The sequence below is a fragment of the Podarcis pityusensis genome, assembly GCF_964106645.2.
Source record: "Podarcis pityusensis genome assembly, chromosome: 3".
NCBI lineage: Eukaryota > Metazoa > Chordata > Lepidosauria > Squamata > Lacertidae > Podarcis > Podarcis pityusensis.
Window position 1 is genome coordinate 47,245,610 of NC_138026.1, and position 27,370 is coordinate 47,272,979.

A 27,370-nucleotide genomic window follows, 5' to 3' on the forward strand; every position below is an offset into this window, starting at 1 on the left:
GAGGACTATTGTAAACGCATTTCAAAACCTGAGCTACAAATCAGTAAAAGCTGTAGTACTTAGATTTAAGCAGAATTCAAAAGTTCCAGAATATTTCAATATTAGTTATACATTTAAGTCAATAGAAGACGCACCATACTCTTTGTGAGTTATGTGGCTGCAATGGCATAGAGTAGTTATGCCTGATACAGTTTCAGTCATAGGTGCTGGCTCCAGGGCACTGAGGATCTTTGGGCCCCCTCATGCTTTGTTTTGAGGCCCACATTGTTGAGGTCAAAAGCAGAGCCTGGCGCATAGCAACGCTAGGATGTCGCATTGGGCCCCCTCAATGGACTTTGGAAGATGGGACCTTTAGCTTCAGTTGACAAATAGTAATGCAGATAGGGATGTGGTTGATGCCCATCTCCATCTCCCCAAACCACCAGAATCAGGTGAGGCAGTACAAGTGCTTGGACCATTTTCTGAAAGCAGTAATAGGCTGGAAGAGGGCCAATAAACTGAAGGCGAATCTTCAATAATATCTAGGTGCTATTGGGAGATGGTTACTATGTCTGGAAATTGGGGAAACAACCTATCCTATATAGAGACCGAACAGTTTTTTTAGTTGGGGGGTATTCCTTGATCCAATCCATCTCTGGAGGTTAGATGGGTTCAGTGGAATGGGGTGCCTATGCCCAGGTCTTACGGGTATGCCAGAGGATGTCAGAGCACTGGTTTTGCAGCTAAAAATGGATAAATGCCCAAGTAACCTCATGATTATATTATTGCAATTAGCATCTGAAGACAATCCAGAGCTGCAACTAGTGTAGAATGTGACAACCTGAGTTGTGAGTGGTGTATCTAACTGAAACAATAAAACACCAATTCTGCATTAGCTGCCAATATGCCACCAGGCCCAATTCAAGTTTTTGATGCTAACATTAAAATCCCTGAAAGGCTTGGGCCCCAAATATGTGAAGGAGCAGCTCTCACTGTATTCTGCCAGCCGGGGCTTTAAGTTCTACTGGGGCAATGAGATACTGCTACTGTAAATAGATAACAGAGTCCAAGCAATCAACAACTTATAGCTTGCTGAAAGTTCCAAGATCAGTGTGCCTGGCCAGTTCCATGAAGCCAGTGCCCTTCTTTGCTTAAGATACTGCTAAATACAGTTAAAATAATAGACAACATCAGGGAGCTATTAAGAAATATGCAGCTTAGCTTGAGAGACTGGGTGTGTGCATGTGTTAGTGTTTCCCAGGGGAAACACAAAGATCAATGCCTCTAATTTCTCCCCAGCCTCTCTTATCTCCTTATGCCTTAAGTTACTATCATTAAAGAAAGGTATGGGAGAAGAGGGAGGCTCAGCTCTCCACCCACTCCATGAGGGTAAGCTAGATTGATCTAACATGGGTAGATATATTTCTCCTGCCCAAGTGAGCCCTCAGCATGCAGGGCTATCAGCATTCTGTGATGTGTGTGTTGCTAATAGGATATAGATAATCTTTTACAAGTTGTTTTCAGTTTTGAAAGCTACAAAATAGAAAGACCATTCACTCTATCTGAAAGTTAAAGCATTTTAGAAAAGAATCACTCTAACGTATTCCAGATAAATAAAAACCTTACAAATAGATTGTGAACTACACAACTGTTACTGCACCCATGTTTTGCAATGTTGACATGCCTTTTTTCACTGTGGCCCACATTTTTCGCTGCCAGCATCATTAAGAGATTCTTCAAATTACTTTTTAAATATTCATCTCCCCAAGGACTTTCACTTGCATCTAATTAGAGTACTTGCCCCATGCCATGTAATTCCCTGTTGCCAAAACTGTTAAATGCTCCAATAAGTAAGTGAGAAGGGCATCAATGGAGCAAGGCAGATGCAATGCCACTGGTTAACAATAGAGGTGTGAAGTGACTCCCTTAATTATAAAGCTCATTAATGCATGGTGTTTAGAGAGAGAGAAAAACACAGCTTGGTGATAATTCTGTTAAAGTGCCTAATGCCTTCAACACAGCAAACAATTGCAATTATAACTTCCAATTTGTACCTTTGGTAAAAAAATAGCTGGGAGAGTAGCTTATTTAATAATTATGAAAACCAACATAAAAATGATAAAAAAATACTAAACTTTAGGTTGAATGATAAACCATTACCACAAAAAAACTTCACTCAACTTCCAGAAAAGCTAGGATAATAGTTTACCTAACAATTATATAAACGATTATATAAAAATAATTATAAAAGGTCTTTAAGTTGAAATTATTACCACAAACCACTTAGAAGCCATTTTGGCATCTAAGCAATATAAATGTATTGTTGTAGAATGATACTTCACTCAATGCCATTATACCTTTTAGGTTAACATTTATAGTAACTTGAATATTCAACATATATGTGAGATTTAGTCTTACTCATTTTGGAATGGTAAATGGACAATTCACAAGAACAGTAAGTGTGAGGGGCCAGTTTGAATGATGAAGCATGGCAAACATGATACAATTTCTCCAAAAAGCCAGTGTTTGAATACAACCACTGTGTGTACCCACTAGATGAGGGGTTTCAGGATGCAGCAAAATGAAAAATGTATTTCACTACAATCCTGAAAATTCTTGTCCAGTGCACAGAAACCTAAATCAGAACAACTTACTGAACAATCTTTCAAAAAACTTGAACTTCTTCAGTGGGAAGGAAAACATTATTTCTTCATGTATAACAGCTGTTAATTCATTTATAACAATTGTGGCAATCTATGTTTGATGAAAAGGAATCCTTAATGATTGTTGGGCAGACTTTAAACCAGGTCAGCTACAGGCTATTTCATTTTTTATGGCTTTTACCAATATATTTCACTTAGGTTTGGTCCACAAGTTTTGGCTGGACTTAGTAGTCAGCCTTTATTTCATCAAAACATAGAAGAGTCCCATGAATCTTGACTCCCTTTTCTATGGTATCTCTATGGGATCTCCCCAGTAGTTCCTTAAACTTTTTGAAACCAGCCTCCTTAAAGTCCAGAGTGCATGTCTTTCCCTTGCCTCTGTATCATGAAACCCAGGATGACATGAATACTTCCTCCCAAGTTTCCCAGTACTTCCATGGATCAGTTCCTCCCTTACATTCTTGGCACCTTACGTTCTTGGCAGAATGTTCCCGATATCTGTTGAGTCCCAACTGATATCAGGGAAACTGAAGTCTCCCCTGACCACAATATCTTTCTTTTTTGAATGTCTGGTAATCTCGTCTAGGAAGGCATCCTCCAAGTCTTCAGTCTGGCTTGAAGGTCTACAGCGGTGCTCACAGTAAAGTCACTCCTGTTTCCTTCTTCTCAATTTCTATCCATTTACTTTCTATCTGTCTTCCTTGCTCCAGGTCATGGATCTCTTCACAAGTGTACACATCCTTCCTCCTCCTCCTTTTCTGTTTGGTCTATTCCTCTAGAACAGCTTATACACCTTAGTTTCTACATTCCAGTCAGGAGTCTCATGGGGCTTCCAAGCTTGAAAATATCCATTCTCTCCCTGCTTGCAAAGCAGGATCCACACTTGCAAAGTCACCAGAGGATAGCTTGAGCATCTGTGTGGGCTTCCCTTAAGATCTCTGAATGCTGCAGGCAGTCCACAGCCTTGGGTTGCTTATATGACTTGGGGAAAGGATGTTACCATATCATTGCAGGTTAATATGGATCAGCGGTTCTCAACCTGTGGGTCCCCAGATGTTGTTGGACTAAAACTCCCATCATCCCTGAGCTCTGGCCTTACTAGCTAGGGGTGGTGGGAGTTGTAGTTCAACAACATTTGGGGACCCACAGGTTGAGAACCACTGATATAGATGGTCACATATTATTTATACATCATCATCCACATACTGGGCAAGAAATTCAACATTGTTGTGCTAAAGTGATTGTTCCATCAGAGCTAGCATTTTTGCTTGCCAGATGAGCAATCCTTCCTCTCTTCCCCCTCTGTGCACTTTTCTCACCTGACTGAGCCAATCTTGGAGTGAGCATGCGGGGTGGGGCAAAGAGGTGGGAAAACGCCACTGTGCAAGTGAAGTCCTTGTGCAGACTTCAGATGATGAGAATCAGCTGAATATCACCCATAATACTTTACATAATACTAGACTGTCCTGCACCATTTCAGAATTTCCCAACACATAGGAGAACACACACAGGCATACTGGGCAAGGGACTAAGATGAATTTTAGTTCAGCCCTTTTCCAAGACAGAAACATCCATATCAACTCGTCAAAATTCAAACCATACAATCTAGATGAACTACAATTAAAGATCAATTGGACTTCTGATAGCAAAAAGAAAGCCTACAAGTTACAATGCGGGGAATGGGAGCTGAAATTATAGTGATTGTCTCATTAGTGGACCAAATACACAGAATCACACAGCTAGCAGTTGAGTACACCCAAAGGAGTTTTGGATTTTGATTTCTAGAATTTTATGTCTCCCCCCACTGCCATCCCTGACACATGTGAAACTTCTTTTGAAACTGAAGGGCCTTTCAAAAGTGGTTAGTGATATGGAATGGGGTTCTGCTGTTCAAAGGGATAAGAGTCACAAATTCCACTGAGGGTGTGCCCAAAGTAGCTCTCTGGATCTTGGCCAATAGGTTTCAGGGCTTTTGGTTTTTTAAAAAGAAAATTATACTACTGTATAACATGTGCTTCATCTTTCATAACAGCTGCCTTTGGCTGCCAGACAATACATTAAGCTGGCATGGACATAGTTTAAAATTAAAACCATGAAATAATTTTCCATCATTACAACCTGACGTCTAACAATATTCAGCAGTGTGAAATATTTCTTTGAATAAAAGGGTAATCAAGATAATTACTCCAAGAAAACAATACTTTACTTTCAACATCTGTACATTCCTGTACTATCACTGTAAAGGTAAAGGTAAAGGGACCCCTGACCATTAGGTCCAGTCATGACCAACTCTGGGGTTGCAGCGCTCATCTCGCTCCATTGGCCAAGGGAGCCAGCGTACAGCTTCCGGGTCATGTGGCCAGCATGACTAAGCCGCTTCTGGCGAACCAGAGCAGTGCACGGAAACGCCGTTTATCTTCCCGCCAGAGCAGTACCTATTTATCTACTTACACTTGACGCGCTTTTGAACTGCTAGGTTGGCAGGAGCAGGGACCAAGCAACGGGAGCTCACCCCGTCGCGGGGATTCGAACCGCCAACCTTCTGATCGGCAAGTCCTAGGCTCTGTGGTTTAACCCACAGCGCCACCCGCGTCCCAATACTATCACTGTATCTTACTTTAAAGATTCTCAAATTAAAATGGATCAAGACCTTTTATTCTAATTTATCTAGAATCTATATTATTTTCTTGTCTGCTGCAAAGTAAATGTAAAGGGTTTCAGTCAATTGTATCGTTCTACAAATGGAAAAGGCAGGCAGACATTTTACTGCAATTTCCCCCTTTTCCCTACAGCAACCTAATCCGAAGGGTCCTTTACCTTCCAGAAAATATTTAGGGGAGAGTGCTTCTACAGTGGGTGGGGGGAAAGGAAGAAGGGAATTTGACAAAAATTGTCTCAGTTGTCTTCCCCTGATGGAGTCCTTTCACCAATGGAGTGACATTGTTGGACACAAACATAACAGATGATTTAACCAGAACATACAGGTGATCATCAGTGCTCCAGTACTTCAGAACTTCATCTAGTTTACAAAGAAATGGAAGGACTAGGAGAAAAACAAGGCTGTCCCAGCAAATGTTTTTGCTACACCACCAATGATTGCAATAGGTACGTCAATATCCTGGGGAGTGGTCTTCACATCTGTATGTCCCATTTCATTATAGTGCTGGATGAGCTAAAAATTTACTTCATTTGGATTAAGAATTATTTAATCCAATAATTAATCAAACAAAATAGCAACTTACTGTCAGAATTGAGAGCAGATCTTCAACACTAGATTCGGGTTTCAAACGATCCTTGAACATCCTGACAGTTGGGTGCTTCAAATAATAATATGACGCAATGCGGCCATGAGTCAGAGGTTCAATGCTGTGGTCGTCCTGTTACACATGGGGAAATATATATATTTTAGATAAATATGATTCAAGGTGCTTAGTGCTTTCCTGGAGGTAAGCACATTTTATGCAGTATTCTAATGGAGGTGTTATGTTTTAAAAACTTCACAATAGCGAGATCTGAGTCACAAATACATTTAACAGCATGTTACTGGTTCAAATGCCAAAGGAACTGCAAAACCTCAGTAGCTGCAACGGGAGGTCGCACAGCAGCCTACATGTATTTCATAATTCAACAAACATCAGGATGAAAGATAATCCCTAATAAATATTACTGCTGCCCAGTTCTTGTCAGTCTTTTTATGAAGTATAAATTAGCCTTACCTCCCCTAATTTAATGCAGTAAGAGTATTCCAGATCAACGAGTGATTTCTCCACAAGGTTTGAAAGGAACTTGTTCATGTTGTCATGGCTGACGGCATCTAAGTTATAGTAACTGTGTAAATGAAAATGTAATAGAGTTAGATGCTTTGAAAATATTGCTGACACAAATAAGGTTCTTGTAACACTAGCAAAGAACATGACTAAAGTAAGAATGGTCATGTATTATATAGGGGGCAATCAATGACCATATCCAATGTTACATCTGCCTGACTGTGATTTTAAAATGATTGCAGGGATGTGGCCAGTTAAGATGACAACAATAAGAGCCATTTCCAGCCCCACCCGAACCTGGAATCCCCTAAATTTAAAAAAATGAAGGTTTCGTTGTCAGGTTTGACCTACCAAACATTACAAATATGTATAGTTATTTTCTGGCTGCTGGAAGATACCCAATTCCACTCATCTTCTCCCCAGTAGTGCTTTGAAGATTACACAACACACTGAATTATTTTGTACATGTACCAACAAAACTGTGTTATAATTTTGTACTATTTCTAATTATTCTGATTTCTTTCCTTGTTGTTCTTGATGTATATACTGTTATACAAATTAGGAATGTAGTCATTGAGATAAACATGTAACAAAAACAGATCTAAAACAAATATTTTATTCTGGACTGCTGCATAAAATAGGCCAGTTTCCTAGCAATAAGAGCAAAATTCATGTGCTTTCTTATTATTCTTGAGCAGATCACATAAGAAGCTAGTTTATGTTATTACATTATTAGCTAGCTGAATACAATGTGTATATTTACTAGAGACGTCGCTCTGTAGGATGGAAAATGTAAACAAATGTGTGAATAAGTCACTTTAACAAATCACTTCTGTAGCAATGTGTGGTTTGCAAATAAAGAAATAGAAGTGGAATATGAAAATCTCTTATAAATATATGGCAGAACCACCCAATTTTTTATGGATTAGCTTTAATTTTAAAAATCAATTAATATAAAACAGTAGTGTGCCCCAGCACTGTTGTAGTCTTATTTCATGTTTCAGTTTCTGCTCTTAATTCTTGTGCATTATCTTTCTCTTTTTCATGCATATGAACACAAAATCTAAGTATTCTTTGAACTGTCAATTCATTAATTTTCTTAAATAAGATACAATTTGGATCACTATTCTTGCTTGTCCAAATAGCCCCCAAGGATGGGCTTCCAATCAGTATGATGCTGGGAACATGAAATTACAAAACTTTGGATAAAACGGACTTCAACTACCTTAGCCATAGTCCTGCAATTTCATGATCCCAGAATGGCAGCTGAGAGGTCCAATGGTGCTAAGTTAGTACACATTGTAAACATAAACAAAATCCTCCCAGTAATAAAGGAGGAACAAATGAGACAATGGGTGAGAAAGGAGGAAGCTTATTGCTCAGATTAATCGCTAGAAGGCCTTTATTTATTTAATGAAATGCACTGTTTGACACTCATGCATACACACAAAACCTGGAAGTGGAGCACTAAATTGCAATAGATTATGAAATATGTTTTTGAGTAGAAAAAGCAAGGCTGTTACTTAATGTGCGTTAGAGATGGGTGTTGTCTTAACTGTATTTCACGTGAATGGCTACTTATCATGGCCACATAAAATATACAAAGATAAAACGAGTGTAGAAGAAAATTATGACCACCTATCACAAGCTTATAATTAAAAATGTTATACAAAATTTAATGAAACCGCATGTTCAGTAGCCTACATTCTGATTTAATGAAGGCATGATCTAGCAAAAAACTAAGAGACTATAAGACCTTAATTCTCAATGGGATTGGTATGCTTAAATCTCTCTCAGTTGAACCTAAAAATGCTTTACAATACTTACTCAGATTTAAGTTCGCAGCGTTCACTAGGACTTACTCTCAAGTAATTGGGTATAAAATTGTAGCTGACTCACACAAGCCAGGAACAAAAGAACTACATCAGATGCACCCAAATGATTAAACATATGTAACAGGTTTTTAATTTCCTCCCCTTTCAACAGCAGGCCCCAGGTCATATCACAAACTGCTTTTTAAACTCTCCACATTTCAAAATAGGCTTGTCATGTGGCAGGAAGAGCTGAACTTTAGGGAATACAAGTCTAAAGCTTGAGTAGGTGCACAATACTGGTTTTGCTGCTATTTGAATCCATATTTCTATTTCCCCCCAGAATGTATGTTTCAAGGGTCCGTTGTTTTGATATCCCTTTGTGCTTTAAAGGTAACTGTTAGTAACTACTGCTGCAAAACGATTTATCTTAATTGCAGCATTGTTTTTAAACCTGTATATTCAAATAAAGCTACATTTATGGACAAGCCTATTCATTTCTACTCAGAAGTAAATTCTGGAAAGTTTAGTGGGGCTACATCCAGGTAAAGGTTACAGGATTGCAGCCTAAAACTGGAATTATATATAATTTAATGGCGTATGAAAATGCTTTGTCATGATCCTACCAACATAAGGAAAAGCTGAAAATCTTTCTTTTGTTTAAGGAGTGAATTTTGCCAAGCCTTTAATTTTGTTTTCATAGAGTTTGGCTGCTTTTCTAGTCCCAACGCTAGACACATTTCACAACTACAGTATGGCACTAAACAACGGCTAATTTAGCAAGAATGCAGTTGGTGAAATAGTTGAAGGCATTGTAGAATACAAACTATTTTTTAAAAAGCACTTCAATCCATGGAAAAAACACACGAAAAATACAAAAACTATGGCACTTTTTTAAATAAAAAAACATAGCTCTTAACATACCTTCCTTTCTTTAAAAGAAAAACTCAACTAAAGGAAATCCAAAATAGCCATACTTCTAGGAATCTTAGGTTCCAATCCTTAACACAAGAGAGAGTAAGCCCCACAGAACGCAGTCAGCCTAAGTGTTGAGTAAACAGGCGCAAGACTGAGCTGTATAGGTAGGATTTCAAAGTCATTTTCATGAGATCTCAAGTAAAATGCTTGTATTCTGTTAGATAGAATAGGAATCCAACCAGAGAGATTATGTACTTCTCAGTTAAGATTTTATTAATCCAATACTTTAAAAAGCATACCACAGAAAATCAGAGGCGTTTGAATGCTCATACGTTCAAAATACACTATATATCAGCCCCCCGCTTCTGAGTGACTGTATTATCTAACTATTTAATTACAGATAAAGAATAAAAACAGTGCAGTTTCATGGTCACTGCATTGAATCATCCAGTCATTATTTCCCCTCTGCTGCAAACAGACAACCCACCTTTTTGTCAGCGCACCATTTCATTTATTTCACAGTGAAACCCAGTTTCACAATAATTGACTTGTCAGCAGCTCTAATTTATGAGGCTGGGCTCTGTAAGCCTTCTCCTATATTCTGCTCAACCTGCACACAAGCAAGGTTGAATATTTACAATGCTGTTAACAGGTGCTGAGTTGTTTAATGATTCTAATAGCCAGAAGCGTACTGAGAAAGCCAGCGGGATCACAATTACAGGCTGTTTGAACACAACAATTACTCGTCCCCTGAGAGGTGTGAAAGTCAAAGGCAGTTTTATACTAACAGCATCTAGCACATGGGGTAGACAGGCTAACTTCCATTAGTAGCCCATTGGGAAAAAAGCAATAACAAACCCCTAGGTACCGTAAAAATTTACAAAGTACATAACATTTAAACAATCAAAACAATGAAGGAAGAAACTTTTCCAATTTCCTTTTAAACAATATATAAACAAACGAACAAACAAACTAAAACCCCTACTGCTAAACCTGAGAATATATCTAGAATGAACTCAACGAGAAACATGAACTTGTTTTTCTAATCTAAGCCAGTGTGGCATTTCACCAGCTGAGAAAAAGGGAGCTGTGCAAGGACATAAAATGCAGATGAAGTTACACTGACCATTTTCAGTTTAATGTGGATTGTGGTGGCAATTGCTTCCTGTTTGAGTTTTATGTAAACCTGATCCAAGATCTGCCTGGGAAATTTTTCATCAGCCTTGAAATGGTAGTGCTATAACTGTCAGGCCTGTGAAGTCATTTGTTACAAACACCATGTTTTTTATGTTCAGATTATACGGTAGTAGTAATGACACAGATAATGAAAGCGGGACAACTGAAAAACACTTTAAGAAAAACTCTTGCTTGTAATCCAAGTATTTCTTGGGGGAAACCACAAGAGCTCAGCTCACAATAATTTGTTGAGATTTGCCATTTTGAAAAAGGAAGTTTAATTTAAAGCACAGGATAGACAAATAGTTATCTTCTCAAAAGGTGTTCACGGAGACATGCTGCAACTGATATGATTTTCTTAACGTGAAATTTACTAAACCTAGGCCACGGATATGAGGCTTAGATGAAATCTATTATTCTAAGCCTATCCCTGATGGATGGAACACTGGAGAGATGATCCAATCAACATATTTTCTGGATCTAATCCATGAGTTGTAACGTGGTTCAATGGGAAGGAAACCAAGACACTCCCTTGAGAGCAAGCTCATTTGCAAGAGAAAGAAGGTTTATGTCATTGAGTAATACATTGAATGGCCATCATTATCATTTTGGAATGGCAATCAAAGTAAACCAAATTCATTATTAAAATGGCCATCAACACTTAAAAATACTGTATCTTTGTCACTGACAATCTGAAATATTAATAGAGCCATCTTGTTTTATCATCTCAGAATATTTTTTCTTCACCAACTGTGATTTCCTCCCTACTTTTTAAAATATTTTTTCTACTTTAATTGTGAAGAACTCAGACGGGGAATCTGTTACTAAAAATTAATAGTTTGCAACCATTTGTGAGTTTAATGTAATTTCTAAGGTGCACATCTTGCAGACTGATCATTATGAAGATCCTTCAGCCATATCAGGGTCCCTTCCAATTCTATGTAATTCACTATGAGGCAAGGTGCATTATTTGTCTCATCAGGCAGAATGACTGGAAACATCCCAAGAAACGAAAAACTAGTTCAAAGTATGACTGAAGGAAAACTAGAAGGACGAAGGACCAAATACAGCCACATATGAAAAAAAGATGGGAGACGAATGTCAACCTGGAAAGGCTTATGTAAAGCAGACACAATTGATAGCTGGGGGGGAGCCCAAAATAGTGAATGACCACTAGATTTAAATAACTACGGTAAACAAAATAACTACACAGCTGGTAGTAAATGGGTGAGATGTCTTAGATCCATTAGATTCAGTGTAAGATTGCTATATACTTCTAGAGGTTACGGAATGCACCTTCAGACTACATTTACAATTAGCCATTGCAACCTGATAGCAATGCTTCAAGGTGAAATTTCATTTCAAGCATAGTCTTGGACCTCTAGAGGACACTAGGACCTAACAGTACTTAACAGAGACTTCATATTCATCTTTACCCAGAGGTAGATCTCACTGAGTCATATCTAACAATAGTCATACTCATAATAGTCCCACTGAAATTAATGGAAATGACTAGACCCATTAACTCCAGTGGGTCTATTCAGAGTATAATTTTGTTAGATACAGCCCATGATACTCAATAGGGAAATTGCAGCCTTAGAATTATATATAAATGGTGAGCCTTTCACTTCATTATAAGATAACTTGTACACCAAATCAAATGCCCATTTGATTTATAAATTCACATCTTCTCCTATTACTTTACTGGCATTTGAGATAATTAATCTACTGTTCTTTACTTCTTATCTTTTTTATATACTGGTAAACTTCCAGTAGTTTATTATATTAGTATTGTATTTTACTGTGTGTGGCTGTTGTTTTTGCAGTAGTAGTTGTTGCTATTGAAAGCTGCCTGGGGGCCATTCAAAGAGAAAGGCAGAATGGAAAATAAACATGTTTTTTAATTTCAGCCATATAGGTTGAATATAAAGATGGAAGAAGGTGTACCTAATAATATTTTTGTTAATAGAACATGTAATATATTACATTACATTACAGCCTGCTTTTCTTAATAACAGACAAAATAGGTTTTGGTAGAACCAAAAACATTTTGAAATGCTATGGTCTAAATAAAATTGGGGGGAAACCTACTCCTCTTCATAACATTATCAACAGCTACAACACACTGTGAGACATTTGGTTCCTTCATCAACACTGCCCAACTAATTTGTGGTCTATTTATAATCTCTATTCAAGCAAGGAGTCATTCAACATTCCTTTGAACAAGGCCAGCTGCCAACTAGCAACACTAGCATCAGAGGTTTTTTTGGTGTTTTTTTTTTTTTTTTTGGCAATAGCATTAAAAAAAGCATTTTCACAGACAGAACAGATGAACGAACAAATAAGACCACAGGGTTTTGAATCCTATTTTTTTTAAATAGTCTATTGATTGTGTCAAAATTACTTCAGTATCTGTCAGCAGTTAATTTTCCTGCTATATGTGTTTAAGAAGCACTCGGGTGGAACTGAAAGATAGCAGCTCATTTTAAAGATAGCCTAAGCATTATTTAGGGGACGTGGGTGGCGCTGTGGTCTAAACCACAGAGCTAGGGCTTGCCAATCAGAAGGTTGGCGGTTCGAATCCCCGCGACGGGGTGAGCTCCCGTTGCTCGGTCCCTGCTCCTGCCAACATAGCAGTTCGAAAGCACGTCAAAGTGCAAGTAGATAAATAGGTACTGCTCTGGCGGGAAGGTAAACGGTGTTTCCGTGCGCTGCTCTGGTTCGCCAGAAGCGGCTTAGTCATGCTGGCCACATGACCCGGAAGCTGTACGACAGTTCCCTCGGCCAGTAAAGCGAGATGAGCGCCGCAGCCTCAGAGTCGTCCGTGACTGGACCTAACGGTCAGGGGTCCCTTTACCTTTAAGCATTATCTACAGGAGCCCAAATCTGGAAAAGTTATTTGTGTCTCTGTTTTGTTGAAATCAAGGGGATTTAAGTGAGTAGAGTAGTGGCTAAACTAATTTAAACTGCACAGATTTAAACAGGTGTGACTAAATTTCTCTGTACCAATGAATTAAAAATTTTGATAAATGTTTTCAGGTACATATTTTCACTGATTCCCTGTGAAGAACACACTTCACAACAACATATCAAAATAAAACATGTTAACATTTAAATCCAGACCAGATATATTAGTACATAGGGCCACGGGAACTGCTCTGATTGTCAAAAAGGGAGCTTAGTGCAATCCTAAATCTGTCTACTACTCATAAGTAAACTCCCAGGAGATTTTGTTTAGGATTGTTCCTAGCTATGGAAAATACTCCCAAGGGAAATAAGGCAATCCTGTCCTTACTTGCGTTCAAGAAACATGTAAAGACTTGTATTTATTGATTCACATTTTTGGCTGATAGTTTTATGTTTCTACACTACAGGTTTTAATGGCAGTCTGCAATATGTTAGTGTGTTGTTTTCATGCAATTTATTATTGTGAGTCCTCTTGGCCATCTTTTGGGGAGGAACAGTGGGTTATAAATTCCGACTAAATAAATGTAATAGAGTTATCCTTTTAAAAAAATATCATCACTATAATCTTCTGTAAAACACTTTAAGCTTTCTACACCCCCTCCTTCAAGCAGTGTATATAAATTTTAGGAAATAAATATAATTAAAATATTCACAGATAAGGAGTGGCTTCAAAAACATTTGTTCCGCAGATGGACAGTGTTCTGGTACTGATCTTTTAGCCAGCTGTATTTCAAGACTGTTGTTAACATAACTTTCTGGTATTCTGGTGGAGTCTTTAACTCTCTAGGCCAATCATCAAACTATTTCGGCTAGAAGAATTGCACTGGTTTTAACAGAACTGGAATATTAAAATCCAAGTTGTGTGGGTTTTTTTTTAATAAAGAAAATGGAATGATTCAGTCCTTAAGAAGTGTAATTAATTTTATGATAATTATTTAAGATTAATGCAAGATGGTCAGGATCAAGTGAGCCACAGAAGTGGTTCCAAAAGCTCAAGGAAGCTTGTTTTTCTCTAACAACAGCCTGCCATACAGCCTTTGAAACTGAGGGAAGTTTCTGAAGCAGTTTGTGGCATGGCATGGAAAGGTCATTTGTTCAAAGACAAACTTCTACTGGTCTAGGGAAAGCAGCTTGTTTGAAACTCAGTGGTTCTGTGGATCCTGGCTGAGAGCTATAATTTGAGCAGCTTAACTGACAAACCAAGCTAACAAGAGCACTTGGATTTGAACCAATGTGTGTGGGCTTGGTTGCCAATTAGCATGATTAGAAGAAAAAGCTCTGTTCTAAGTAGGGAGGGAGGAATCAACTAGCTATTTATATATTCTCACTTGGTAACATGCAAAACTGGGCACTTACATATAACTAACAAAATAAAAAGCACTTTATACATCATGCATATAGGAATTACTTACCCCCTACAACCAACAAAATTATCACCACCATTGTTATTCTATTTCTTACCTGCCCTTCACCAAGATGTCCCAAGGGCAGATTACAAAAATTTAAAAATACAGTTTTAAAAATAATTTAAAAAGCATACCGTTTGAATAAAATCCACAGCAATGGTGATCAAGATACAACAACACCTGTACTGAAATATATTCAACAGGACTAAACCCTAAGTTTCATTTTGAAGATAAAATCATTTGTTTCCACCAGGACCTTGACTCCACTGTTATAGCAGATGAATCCTGAGAGGTGTCCAGAGGGGGTTCCTATATATGGAAAGGGCCCTGAGGTATGCAGGCAAATCCTGCTTTCCCAACCAGTGAGGATCAAACGCTATGCATTTATGTCAACATGCTGCTACTATATGTAGACACCAGAGAAACATGTGTAACGTTGAGCACTCAGTCAGGAGTTAGTCCGGAGGGAACTAAGTGACTTGCAACACACTTGTGGAACAGTAGGGTGTTTGGGTAAGACCAGGCCTCTGACAATGTTCAATTTCCATATTTTATTTGAATCAGACCCCCTCTCCTGCCCTGATATTCTTCAAAATGATAGGTAGTTGTCAGGGAACTGCCATCGGGAGGAAGGGAAGTGAAAGGGCTCACACAGGTTGGGAGAGACTCAGCAGCTGAAGAGGGAACCAGTAGGGGGAGAGGAGCTGAGCTGAGGGAAAGGGAGCTGGAGGGATGGCTCAGAGACACTTCCAGCGAAAACAGTGGGGAGGTTTCAGGACCTCCTGTAGGGACACCCACTCCTCGCCGGAAACTGTCACGCAGAGAGTCCAGAAGACGTGTTTCCGTTAAGGAGCTTTTATGTTGGAAGCGATTCCGAAAGCAACCACTGTCGGAATCTGCCAGCGACTGACGGAGCCATGTTTAAGGGGCTCCGTTACAGACAGAGGTTTGCAAACTTGACCAAACTCTGAGGGACTAGGATTTTACACACAAGCAGCTCATCGTCCCATCACAGCATTCCGACAGTCTTCGTGAGCAGCTTGTGCAGGAGAAGGCATCATGAGCAACCCAGCCGGAACCGGAGAAGCAGGAGCTGGAGCGGGTCCAAGCCTGGAAGAAAGGTACCGGGTGTTGGAGGTCCAGCTAGCGCTGCAGACGGCGAGGCTTGAGGAGAGGAGGGCTCAGGATGCAGACAAAAAGGGGAAAGACACCCAGCTCGTCAGAAAGGTACCAGGATTGGTGCAGAAGTTTGGGGGGGAGCCCAAAGACTATCATGGCTTTCGGACAGAGATGCAATATGCCCTCAATCTGCAGTTTGATGAATTCCCTGACGAGGAATCACGAGTGGCTTTCGTGATTGGGCATCTTGAAAAGGGGGCGAGAGACTGGGTTAGACCCCTGATGGCAGCGAATAGTGACGTCCTAAAGGACACGATGAAGTTCTTTCGCGCCATGGATCTGATGTTTTCCAGCGATATTGAACAGGGAGTGGTCCGCAGACAGTTAATGGCTTGCAAACAGGGGAGCCGATCTGTCCGTGAGTACTGGACTGAGTTCACCATGTTGATCCATAAATTGGGGTGGGATCTATCGGCGGAACCCATTCAAATGCTCTTTGAAGAAGGGCTTTCTTCGGCTGTGAAAGACGAACTTTCCCGGGCGCCCAGGGCGGAGTCTATGGACCAGCTGACCAAATCAGCGCTGACCATAGGAGCGCGCCAGGAGGCGAGAGCATTGGAGAAGCGGGAAGGGAAGGGGGAACGTTGGAAGGAGTTCCGCATTCCAGACATTCCAGAGCCAACTTTCCCGCCGGCAGAGCCGATGGAAATCGGAACAGCGCGCGCGCGCGCAGTTTCAAAGCCCAGTGAGGGGGGAAAGAAGGAGGGAAAAGGCGCCCGGAAATGCTATCTCTGCCAACAGCCAGGTCACTTTGCCAGAGTCTGCCCCCAGAGGAAGGAATGGCAAGGGATGGTAGGAGCTGTGGAGGGAAGAGAGGAAGAAATACCGAAGCAAGTAAAAGCCAACGCCTGGCTGCCACCGTCGGGGCACAGCAGCCAGGCCAAAGAGCAGTGAAAGTGCCCACGCCAGAACCTCCTAAACCCGCCCTAGGGATAGAAGTGGCGCTAGAGCTGCCAAACGGACACCCTCTAAAGATAAAGGCGCTGTTGGACTCAGGCAGCTCCTGCAATTTCATGAGCAAAGAGTTTGCAGCTGAACACCAGATACAGACGATCCCTTTAAGCAACCCCCTGCAGGTGACCACGATCGATGGCAGGGAGCTGTTGGGAGGAGAAGTCAGCTTGCAGACCGTCCCAATGATAATGAAGGTGGCAAGGCACACCGAACTGATAGCGTTTAATGTGGCCACCTTGGGAGGAGCTCCCATTATATTGGGGATGAGCTGGCTAGCGTTACATGATCCGCTGGTGGGCTGGCATCAGAGAGTGGTTTCTTTTGGTTCAGCACATTGCTTAGAACACTGCAAAGAGGGAAAGGGTTTGGCAGGGGCCCAAGCCACCCTAGCAGGGACTGAAGTAACGGAGAACGTGAAGGTACCACGACAATACGCAGATCTCCGCGACGTCTTCAGCGAAAGGGAAGCTGACCAACTACCCCCGCATAGACCCTTTGACTGTCAAATCAATTTACTCCCTGGGGCACAGCTCCCTGTAGGCAAGCTGTACGCCATGTCAGACAGAGAGATGCAGGAGCTAAGAGAGTTCATTGACAAGAACCTGAAGAGAGGGTTCATCAGAGAGTCCAGGGCGGTGGGGGGCAGCCCAGTGTTTTTTGTGGATAAAAAAAACACGAACAAGCCGAGGCTTGTGTGTGACTTCAGGGCCTTAAATGCAGTGTCAGAACCAGTGGCTTTCCCTATGCCCAGGATTGACGACATTTTGACAAGGGTCAGGAAGGGAAAGATTTTTACTAAACTGGACCTAAGGGGGGCGTACAACCTGATACGAATAAGGAAGGGGGATGAATGGAAAACCACCATGTTCACCCCTTTGGGGGCATTTGAATATTTAGTTATGCCCTTCGGCCTACAAGGAGGCTCCGCGTGCTTTCAATCGTTTATGAACCATGTCCTGGGGCCTTTGCTTTACAAGAATTGTGTGGCCTTCTTAGACGACGTGTTGGTGTATTCTGAGAATGAGGAGCAGCATGTGAGAGACGTCAGAGAAGTGTTGAGCAGGCTGCAAGCCAACCAGCTGTGGGTGAAACTGGAGAAGTGTCAGTTTCATACCAAGGAGGTGGAATTCCTGGGGTATCGCCTGTCAGACAAGGGATTGGCCATGGATCCCGGCAAGGTCCAGGCGGTGCTGGAATGGAAAACACCCAAAACAAGGAAGGATGTGCAGAGGTTCCTAGGATTTGGGAACTTCTATCGTAAGTTCATCCGAAACTTTGCCCACCTGACGGCGCCCATTACGGACTGTCTCAGCAGTAAGAAGAAGTTCGTTTGGACTGAGGAGGCGGAGCGAGCATTTGAGGAACTAAAAAGGGCCTTCGCCTCGGAACAACAACTCCTGCATGTGGATTTACAAAAACCGATGAGAGTGGAAACTGACGCATCAGACAGAGCTATTGGGGCGGTGCTTCTGCAGCCAGGGAAGGAGGAGTCAGAGTGGAGACCGTGTGCCTTTTTTTCGCGAAAGCTGAACAAATCCGAGAGGAACTACACGGTGTATGACCGAGAACTACTAGCCATTCATGAGGCGTTCCGGAGATGGAGGCACCTGCTAATTGGCGCACAACATAAGGTGCAAGTGTGCACTGACCACAAGAACCTAGAGTATTGGAGGACGGCACGAGTGCTCAACCAACGGCAAGTGAGATGGGCCCAGGAGTTCTCCAAATTTAACTTTGAGATTTGTTACGTGCCAGGCCCAGAGAACATTAGGGCGGACGCTCTCTCACGCAAACCTGAATATTTGGAGGGGGAGGGAGCACCCGAAGAGAAACATGTCATTCCAGAGGACCGCTGGGTGTGTGGGGCGGCATTGGTGGGACAAAGAGAACTGGTAGAGGAAACAGAGAATGATGAATACGCCCAGAATAAGCTCAGAGGTCTTAGGGGTGAGGGAGAGGAACCAGGGGGTTTCGAGGAAAGAAATGGAGCTTTGTATTACAAAGGGGCACTGTATATCCCTGAAGGAGACTTAAGGGGGAGGGTACTCAAGCAGTTGCACGACAGCCCCACGGCGGGGCATTTTGGACAACACAAAACCATGTGGTTGGTCACCAGGGAATTTTGGTGGCCTAAGGTGAGGGAAGATGTACGGGAGTATGTAAGAGGGTGTGAGCAATGCCAGCGAGCCAAAGGGGAGAGGCGGGCACCGGCGGGGCTATTAGAACCCTTACCAACCCCAGAACGACCTTGGGAGGCAGTGTCGATAGATTTTATGACTGATCTGCCGAAGTCCAAGGGGAAAACAGCCATCATGGTGGTGGTAGACCTACTAACAAAGATGTGCCACTTTGTAGCCTGCTCGCATGCAGTCACGGCGGAAGAGACAGCGAAGTTATTTGTAGAACACATTTTTAGGTTGCACGGAGTGCCATTGAGGGTGGTCTCAGACCGAGGAAAACAATTTACTTCCAGGTTCTGGAGGAAGCTCATGAGCTTACTGCAGGTGGAGGTCAACTTTTCGACTGCCCGGCACCCTGAAACCAACGGGCAGGCGGAAAGAGCAAACGGGGTCCTCCAGCAATACCTGAGGTGTTATGTCAATGACAGAGAGAATGACTGGGTAGAAAAGTTGGCGCTGGCGGAATTTGCCTACAACAATGCCGAGAATGTGTCCACAGGGATGAGCCCCTTCTTGGCTAATTATGGGTGTCATCCCAGGGCTTTCCCAGGGGGAGAAGGGGAGAGATGGGGTGTCCCGGCAGCCGAGCATTTTGTAGAAGAAATGGAAGCAATCCATCGTCAGCTCCAACTCAACTTAGAAAGGGCGAAGGAAGAATACAAGAGGCAGGCAGACAAGAACCGAAGGGAAGGTGAAACCATAAGGGTGGGAGATAGGGTGTGGCTGTCAACCCAAGGGTTGCCGTTCAAAGGAGGTTGTAAGAAATTAAGACCCAGGAGATTGGGTCCCTTTGAGGTCATTCAACAGGTCAACCCAGTGGCTTTCAGGCTCCGGTTACCCAACCACATGAAACTGCACCCAGTATTTCACAGGTCGTTACTGTCACCGTATGAAGGGGGACGAGAAGGGATGGCCACTCGGGGACCGGTCATAGAAGAAAGGGAATGCAGCAGCCATGTGGCAGAAATCCTCGACGCCAGATGGAAGGGGGATCAGGTGGAGTATTTGGTAGCGTGGGAAGGAGAACCGGAGTCAGAAAACACTTGGGTAATGGCAGAAGATATCAATGACGAGGTATTGATAGAAACGTTCCATCAAAGGTTCCCAAGGAAACCTCAGCCTGTGGAGAGGTTCCGGAGGGAATACTTTGGGACCACCGATGAGGAGGAGGAGTTGGAAGGATTCTCGGAATCGGAAGGGGAAGGGGAGATGGACTCTGAGGAGGAGGAGTACTTCGAGACCAGGAACCGCAACAGGTGGAGAGAAGTGTTCGGGACATCGGAAGATGAAGGAAGTTCATTCCGGGGTTTTGCCTCCTCACCGCCCGTAGAGGAGGGGGCGAGAGGGGATGAAGTGGGCCCTGGAGGGGAGGTGGATGTCAGGGAACTGCCATCGGGAGGAAGGGAAGTGAAAGGGCTCACACAGGTTGGGAGAGACTCAGCAGCTGAAGAGGGAACCAGTAGGGGGAGAGGAGCTGAGCTGAGGGAAAGGGAGCTGGAGGGATGGCTCAGAGACACTTCCAGCGAAAACAGTGGGGAGGTTTCAGGACCTCCTGTAGGGACACCCACTCCTCGCCGGAAACTGTCACGCAGAGAGTCCAGAAGACGTGTTTCCGTTAAGGAGCTTTTATGTTGGAAGCGATTCCGAAAGCAACCACTGTCGGAATCTGCCAGCGACTGACGGAGCCATGTTTAAGGGGCTCCGTTACAGACAGAGGTTTGCAAACTTGACCAAACTCTGAGGGACTAGGATTTTACACACAAGCAGCTCATCGTCCCATCACAGCAGTGAATCAGATACACTGCCAAATGCATTTCTGAGTTTAGAATCAGTAGACTGCCTGCAATGGAATGTGGACTCAGAGGTTACCCGTCATCTATACTACATCAAATGTGTGCCAGTGTTCATTCCACTGAAAAAAAGCAGTGCGGATAGACAGCTTTTACACCTGGATGTAAATTTTGATTTAGGCCTACTGTCTCTGATTCTGAAAGTGATACATAAAGCAAAGTCTACTTCTATGAGAGGATCTCAACAGCTGGAGTGGGCAAAAAAGTATGTGGAAGGGATGAAGATAAGCGAGGGTGAAAGGATTGTCCTGTCCCTCTTTCTCTTTTTTCAAAGCTGCGATGTAACCAAACAAAAACAGAAAAAGGAAAATATACAAACTGTACTTTTTTTTTTTTTAAAAAAGAACCCACTCTTTTTGTTGGTCTAGTTATGATTTCTGTAGTAAACAATGGTCAAAGTGATTTACAATACTATTACCAATCTATAGGGTGTCTACAAAGTTTCCATTTTACAAAGGAATGACTTAGATAAAAATATAGTGGTATGGCCAGCATATCCATAAGTGAGAGGGGATATGAACCAAGGTATTCAAGGTTCCCTACTATGCACACTAAACCTCATTGGTGCTCAATTTCTTAACAGCTCACCTTGGATTCATGATAAGGCGACGGAAAAAGTAGGTCCAGGTGATATAATCCATTGCATCTTGCTTTGAAGTTATAGTTCCAGCTGCAATTTCAGCATTTAAGTGATCAGACAGAACTTCCAGTAAACTAAAACAAATCGACAAAAATTAAATTGCACCATTTCACTTAGATTAATTGTGGAATAGTATTATGTACTCAAAACACTCAATTGGACTGGTAGATAATTAATCTTATCTGGCTACAGATGTTAAAATCTGTAAAAACTGGCTGCAGTACCTGGACTGATTCCAGTGAGCACTCCCCCCCCCCCCCCTTTTAAATTAAGTTACTTATAGACTGCCTTTTAGGGCAGCAGCACCACAGTATCTTTTCAGGAGAAAGCAACTTGAAATGGATACGACTTTAGAGCCTGTCTAAAATTGGGAAATGGCATTTGAGAAGGATACTGCTATTCTATCACCTGCTACCAGCCGTTATGCTCATAAATGAGACATCTCTCTGCCTATGGGCTATCAAAAATTACTGGACTAATGGGCTGAGGATCTCCCAACAGATACCGGGACCCCAGAAACTTTAAAATGGTAATGTCTGTTTGTGAACAATGTTGCTTTTGTTGCCACTGTTTCATCTATTGTCTTATCCACTTGCCTTTTTAGCTACCCCACCTCCACAGCCCAAGAACTTTCTGCATTGGGATTTGTGTGTTCAGGTAGCAGCAGGAAAAAAGGGAAGATTTCACCACAGATACAATGTTGTCATCTAACTTAGATACATGTAATCAAGACTTAGTGCCAAAAATCCTAAGTCTACTCAGCAAAGAGATTTTCAGCAAAGTCCAATTGCATTTAATGACTATTACTCCCAGTTAAGTGGGGTTAGGATTGCAGTCTGACAAATGAATTATCTTGGCAATAGGGTGTAATTTGGAAATATAAATTACCTAGGAGAAACCTCCACATGAAATGGAATTTGGACTATCTGAAGATGATAACTTTTCAGTTTGTAGGTCCATGAAATACAGTGCATTTATTAACTGTGGTATATATATATTTTTACCTTGATTCTACTGGGAAAGGCTCATAAAGAAATTTTTTGTAGAAGTCTTTCTTGATGTCATGAACCAGAATCACTGCTTTTCCTTGATCATCAAACTGAGGCCTCCCAGCACGTCCCATCATCTGAAGAACATCTGCAAGTGTAAATTGATGACAACATTCAGCACACTGTAGAGTCCTTTTTTTTTATATATTGAGGCAAATGTTCAGATATAGCACCACCCTTATAAACAGCAGAAATATTGATTAAAAGATATATGAATATTTAAACTGGAAAAAGGACCAGAAAATATGTTTATTTGCAACATCTGGCTACACACTCGTATCTGAAAGTTGAACTTTGATTTTGCAAAGTCTCAATAAAATGAGGTTTGGCAATCTTGTTTCAATGCTCCGAAACACCCCATCCAAATGCTTTAGCAAGACGCCTCACCTCAAATAGCCTTTGTTCCACATGGCTGATACAAAACTGACAAGTCTAGCATACAAATATATGAAATTTCCTTATATTTAAGACACAGCTCTGCTATCTGAGATACTTTTTAAGTGGCGATAGCACATCTGTGTGCAAAGCATGGACTCTACCCCTGAGCTATATCAGTTCACATAGTTTCCTATACTCTTTTCAGTGGTATCCTAGGGTAAAGGTACTGGCCTTCTCCTAATATACTTCTCTGTTCCCATTTGAGTAGTTTTATGCTGATAATTTTTTTTATGAAGCAATGCTGAAATCAAAACAATGACAAGTATTCCCCATCTAACCTGCAATGTTGCAGGTAAGAAACTGAAACTAAATGCCTGGCTACTCTCATATGTTTTGAGATTAAACAATTAAATAAGGCAAGTTAATTAAGAACAGATTAGTATTCACCCATATAATATATCTAATAAGCTATATATCATTTGCTTGTATGCACTTTACGGTATGTTTGTTCAATAGTGACTTTAAAAAAATATGTTTTACCACACCCTCCCGATTTGTTCTCTCTTCTCAGATATTGTTCTTTGCTATCAAATTCCACTCAATTATTCCAATTCAGTATTCTCAAAGCACAGCTAAAAGTTTACTATTGCTAAAGAAACTGAACAAAAGATATGACAGCTCTATTTCAGCTTCCATATTTAACTTCCATGTTCATGGATATCAGTAGTTAATTATAACATGTATTTTTTATAAGAGTTTGTGATTTCTGACAATACCTGTAATTGGGTAATCAACATAACGCCTTGTTTTTCCATCATAAAATTCCGTCCCTTTAACAATTACTAAATGCGCTGGAAAATTGACACCCCAGGCTAACGTGCTAGTAGCAATAAGGACCTAAAAAGAAAAAGATACAAGATTAAAAATATATAAAGGACCTCTGTGTGAAGTAAACAGAAGCTTAAGAAATGAATAAGAACATCTTAGCATAATATTACAGAACAAGCATACTTGGATTTTGCAATTCACAAATAGCTCTTCAACAGTTTTTCTGTCTCGTTCATGCAGGCCAGCATGGTGGATGCCTATTCCAAAAGCAAGGGTCAGTTTGAGATTGGACTCTCTGATTGTTCCTATGATGACACTCATCTGCAATAACAACAAAAAAAGGATTAATCTAAGAATCTTCCAGAGCATTTCCCCCCAGCAATATGACATTAGTAAATACTTATCAATATACTATGCAATCTTAGTAGTAAACAAAGGAAAAAGACAGTCTCTTCATTAAGGAATTCACAGAAGCAAGCAAATAGAGAAGCACCAGGAAGGGGAGGGGAGCAATAAGCTATACAAACACATAGTCACCTTTATAATGCACTCCATATATTATTAATATACCGTATTTTTCCGTGTATAAGATGATACTTTTTGCTTTAAAAAAATAGGCAAAAATTGGATGTTGGCTTATACACGGATAGTGAATGCAGAAGGGGGACATGCGATTAATGGCAGCAGCAAGCAGGAGATTGGCAGCGGCGATTGGGCGGGTGATTGGTAACTGCGACAAGGCCTGCTGGCGATTGGCTGCGGCAAGTGGGCAGGTGATTGGTGGCTGTGCGAGGCGGGCAGGCAATTGGCGGCTGCGGCAAGTGGGCGGGTGGGCTGTTGGTGGCTGCGAGTGGGAGGACAATTGGCGGCTGCGGCGAGGTGTGCGATTGGCAGTGGCTGTGGCAAGTGATCGGCAGTGGCGGGCAGGCGGGTGAGTGATTGGCGGAGGTGACCTCCCCCACCCCCCAAAAAAGCTAAGCAATTTAATTTCTTAATTTTGGGTTAAAAAAAAGGGGGTTGTCTTACACATGGGGGTGTCTTATACACGGAAAAACACGGTAACTTTCAGAAAGCAAACCCCCCATGAGTTTCATACTACTTTTGAAATTATAAAAGGATTATTCAAGCAGTACATATTTGCATACTGATGCAAAGGTGTGCATGTAGAAACCCTCAAGGTGGGCCTTCTGAATTGCCTTCTTTGGAAAGCACTCCTCCATGGTATCTCACAACCTGCCTCAAACTTGGGCAAGCTTCAGAAACATTGTTCAAGGCAGCATAAGATGTGTTGTCTGGAAATAATGTGAGTGGCATACTGAAAGTGGTATGGTCTTTAGTTCATGGACTTTTAAAATAGCCACATGGTATAATAGTTAAATTTACATTTTAAGAAACCTTTCATAAATAGTTATAGAAACACAGGGTGCTATTCAACTAGCTTTAATTCAGAGAAGACCCATTGAAATTAATGAGCATAGCTGTGGTAGGTCCATTAATTTCAGTGGATCTACTCTGAATAAAATCTAGCTTAACAGCACCCATACAGTTCAACTGTTAGTATTAGTCTCCAATAACACTCATTTCCAGGTGGTACTTAATGCCAGCTACATCAATATTCTATGCTGGAGACGCAAAACTACAACATGGATACGTTGCATGTATTTTGGTCATGCCCCCAACTAAGACACTTCCAGATTGCTGTACTAGAAGAAACAAGTACCGTATTTTTTGCTCTATAAGACTCACTTTTTCCCTCCTAAAAAGTAAGGGGAAATGTGTGTGCGTCTTATGGAGCGAATGCAGGCTGCACAGCTATCCCAGAAGCCAGAACAGCGAGAGGGATTGCTGCTTTCACTGCGCAGCGATCCCTCTTGCTGTTCTGGCTTCTGAGATTCAGAATATTTTTTTTCTTGTTTTCCTCCTCCAAAAACTAGGTGCGTCTTGTGGTCTGGTGCGTCTTATAGAGCGAAAAATACGGTATATAAAAGTACATGTTCCACCACTGCGCAGTTACATACTGTGATACGTAAAATACCTTGTTCTTTTAGAAGACAGAGAAACGGCACACTCTTAAACAGTGGCCCATATGGTAATTCTAAGTTGAAAAAAATTAATGTGCCAATACTGGACAACTGGATGGTAAGAGTATGGGATAGCGTTCAATTGTAAAAACTAAACAATATTCTCAAACTATGAGAAGGGAGACAAATTGATGATAAATCCATTGAAAAAAGGAGCCCATTTACTGCATGTTGCTACTATAAAACACAGGAAAATGCTGAACTATACCTACTGTTGGGTACCTTGGTATTGTAAGAGGCCAATCCTTTAATTCAAAGAGAATAGACATTGTAAAGATGTCTGTAAATTGTTTTTGTAAAAGGAAATGCTGTGCCTTCTATTATTCTTGCTATACTATTTGCTATTTGTCACTTAACAAAAAAAAAAATCTCAATAAAAAAGAAAAAAAATATTTCATGAAGATTCTTTCATGTCTATCAAGTACAACCAATGGGCTATCCAGTATTATCTCTGCACTGGCAGGCAGAAGCTCTCCAGGTTTTCAGATGCAAGTCTTTCTGAGCCTTATCTAGAGGTGCCAGGGACTGACCCTGGGGCCTTTAATAAACACCAGCAACTTCTGAGCATCAAAACATATCTGTTTTTCTTTTTTTTAAATTTGAGTAAATAGTAACCTGTTTCATGCCAAGGTAATACCAATATTCCTGTATACTTGTAAAATTATGGCAAAATTTTATTTAATTCACAAAAATCATAAAATTAATACAATCTATTCATATCTCACCAATTTAGACTAGTTTGTCAAGCCCAAAGAGCCAAATATAATGTAAATCCCACAACAATGATCTGACAATGATGCACAATAGGGAACCCAGTTTTCTGAAGTGATGTTTTGGTTCTGCTTGCTGCCAATTTACACGATCTGAGGAAAGCTCCTAGATCAGCCCAAGGATAGACGCTGCTACCCAAATGCTTATTGTAAATCACTGGAAAATGAAAGTTTGATGTGTGCACCAGAGTATAGGTTGGAAACATAAGGAAATCATATATTTACAGAAGCTCAACTGGATGGGTAGAATGAATGAATACAGTGCATGGAGATAAATGCAACGGTAGAAGAATAAAAGTGAGGCCGTCTTTAACATACATCTTAAACAAAGACACTATTTTATAGTGGATTATAAAGGGAGCCCTCAGTTTTCTGTAAAGGAGCAACAACTGATTTTGTGTGTGGGGTGTGTGTGTGTATGGGGTATGAATTCCTTTGAGACTTCTAATCACTGTTCCAAGAAGTAAAATAAGCTTTGTGTCTAAGAGCCAACATATCAATGGGATAGTTTAATCAAAACCTTTGATTTTCAAACAACTTTTTGAGCTAGGAGCCAGTCATTGTAAACTGCCTGCCCCACAATTGGGGTCCTGTAGCTAAAACATTTGGTTCACTGTTTGGGAGGAAAACATGACTTTGCAATGGTATTTAAAAGGATCAAGTATACATAGTGCGTATATTCATTGTATTTATAAGTAGGGAACATTGCACAGATCAGCCACATCCCTTTTAACATTGGCTTATGTTGCAAGACCTGCGGCAGTGTAGTTAATG

At 41.2% G+C, this 27,370-nt stretch overlaps 1 protein-coding gene across 3 annotated transcripts in view; it reads right to left on the reverse strand.

Moving 5' to 3' along the window:
- ASCC3 (activating signal cointegrator 1 complex subunit 3) overlaps positions 1 to 27,370 on the reverse strand; it is a 217,012-nt gene that overhangs the window by 38,523 nt on the left and 151,119 nt on the right. For all 3 annotated transcript variants that reach the window (XM_080999928.1, XM_080999929.1, XM_080999930.1), the window contains exons 31-36: positions 23,929 to 24,066; positions 23,694 to 23,814; positions 22,495 to 22,627; positions 21,439 to 21,564; positions 6,359 to 6,470; positions 5,885 to 6,019 (exon numbers count right to left, since the gene is read on the reverse strand). In XM_080999928.1, coding sequence (XP_080856054.1) covers positions 5,885 to 6,019; positions 6,359 to 6,470; positions 21,439 to 21,564; positions 22,495 to 22,627; positions 23,694 to 23,814; positions 23,929 to 24,066 — 765 coding nt within the window. The remainder of the gene's footprint in view (positions 1 to 5,884; positions 6,020 to 6,358; positions 6,471 to 21,438; positions 21,565 to 22,494; positions 22,628 to 23,693; positions 23,815 to 23,928; positions 24,067 to 27,370) is intronic.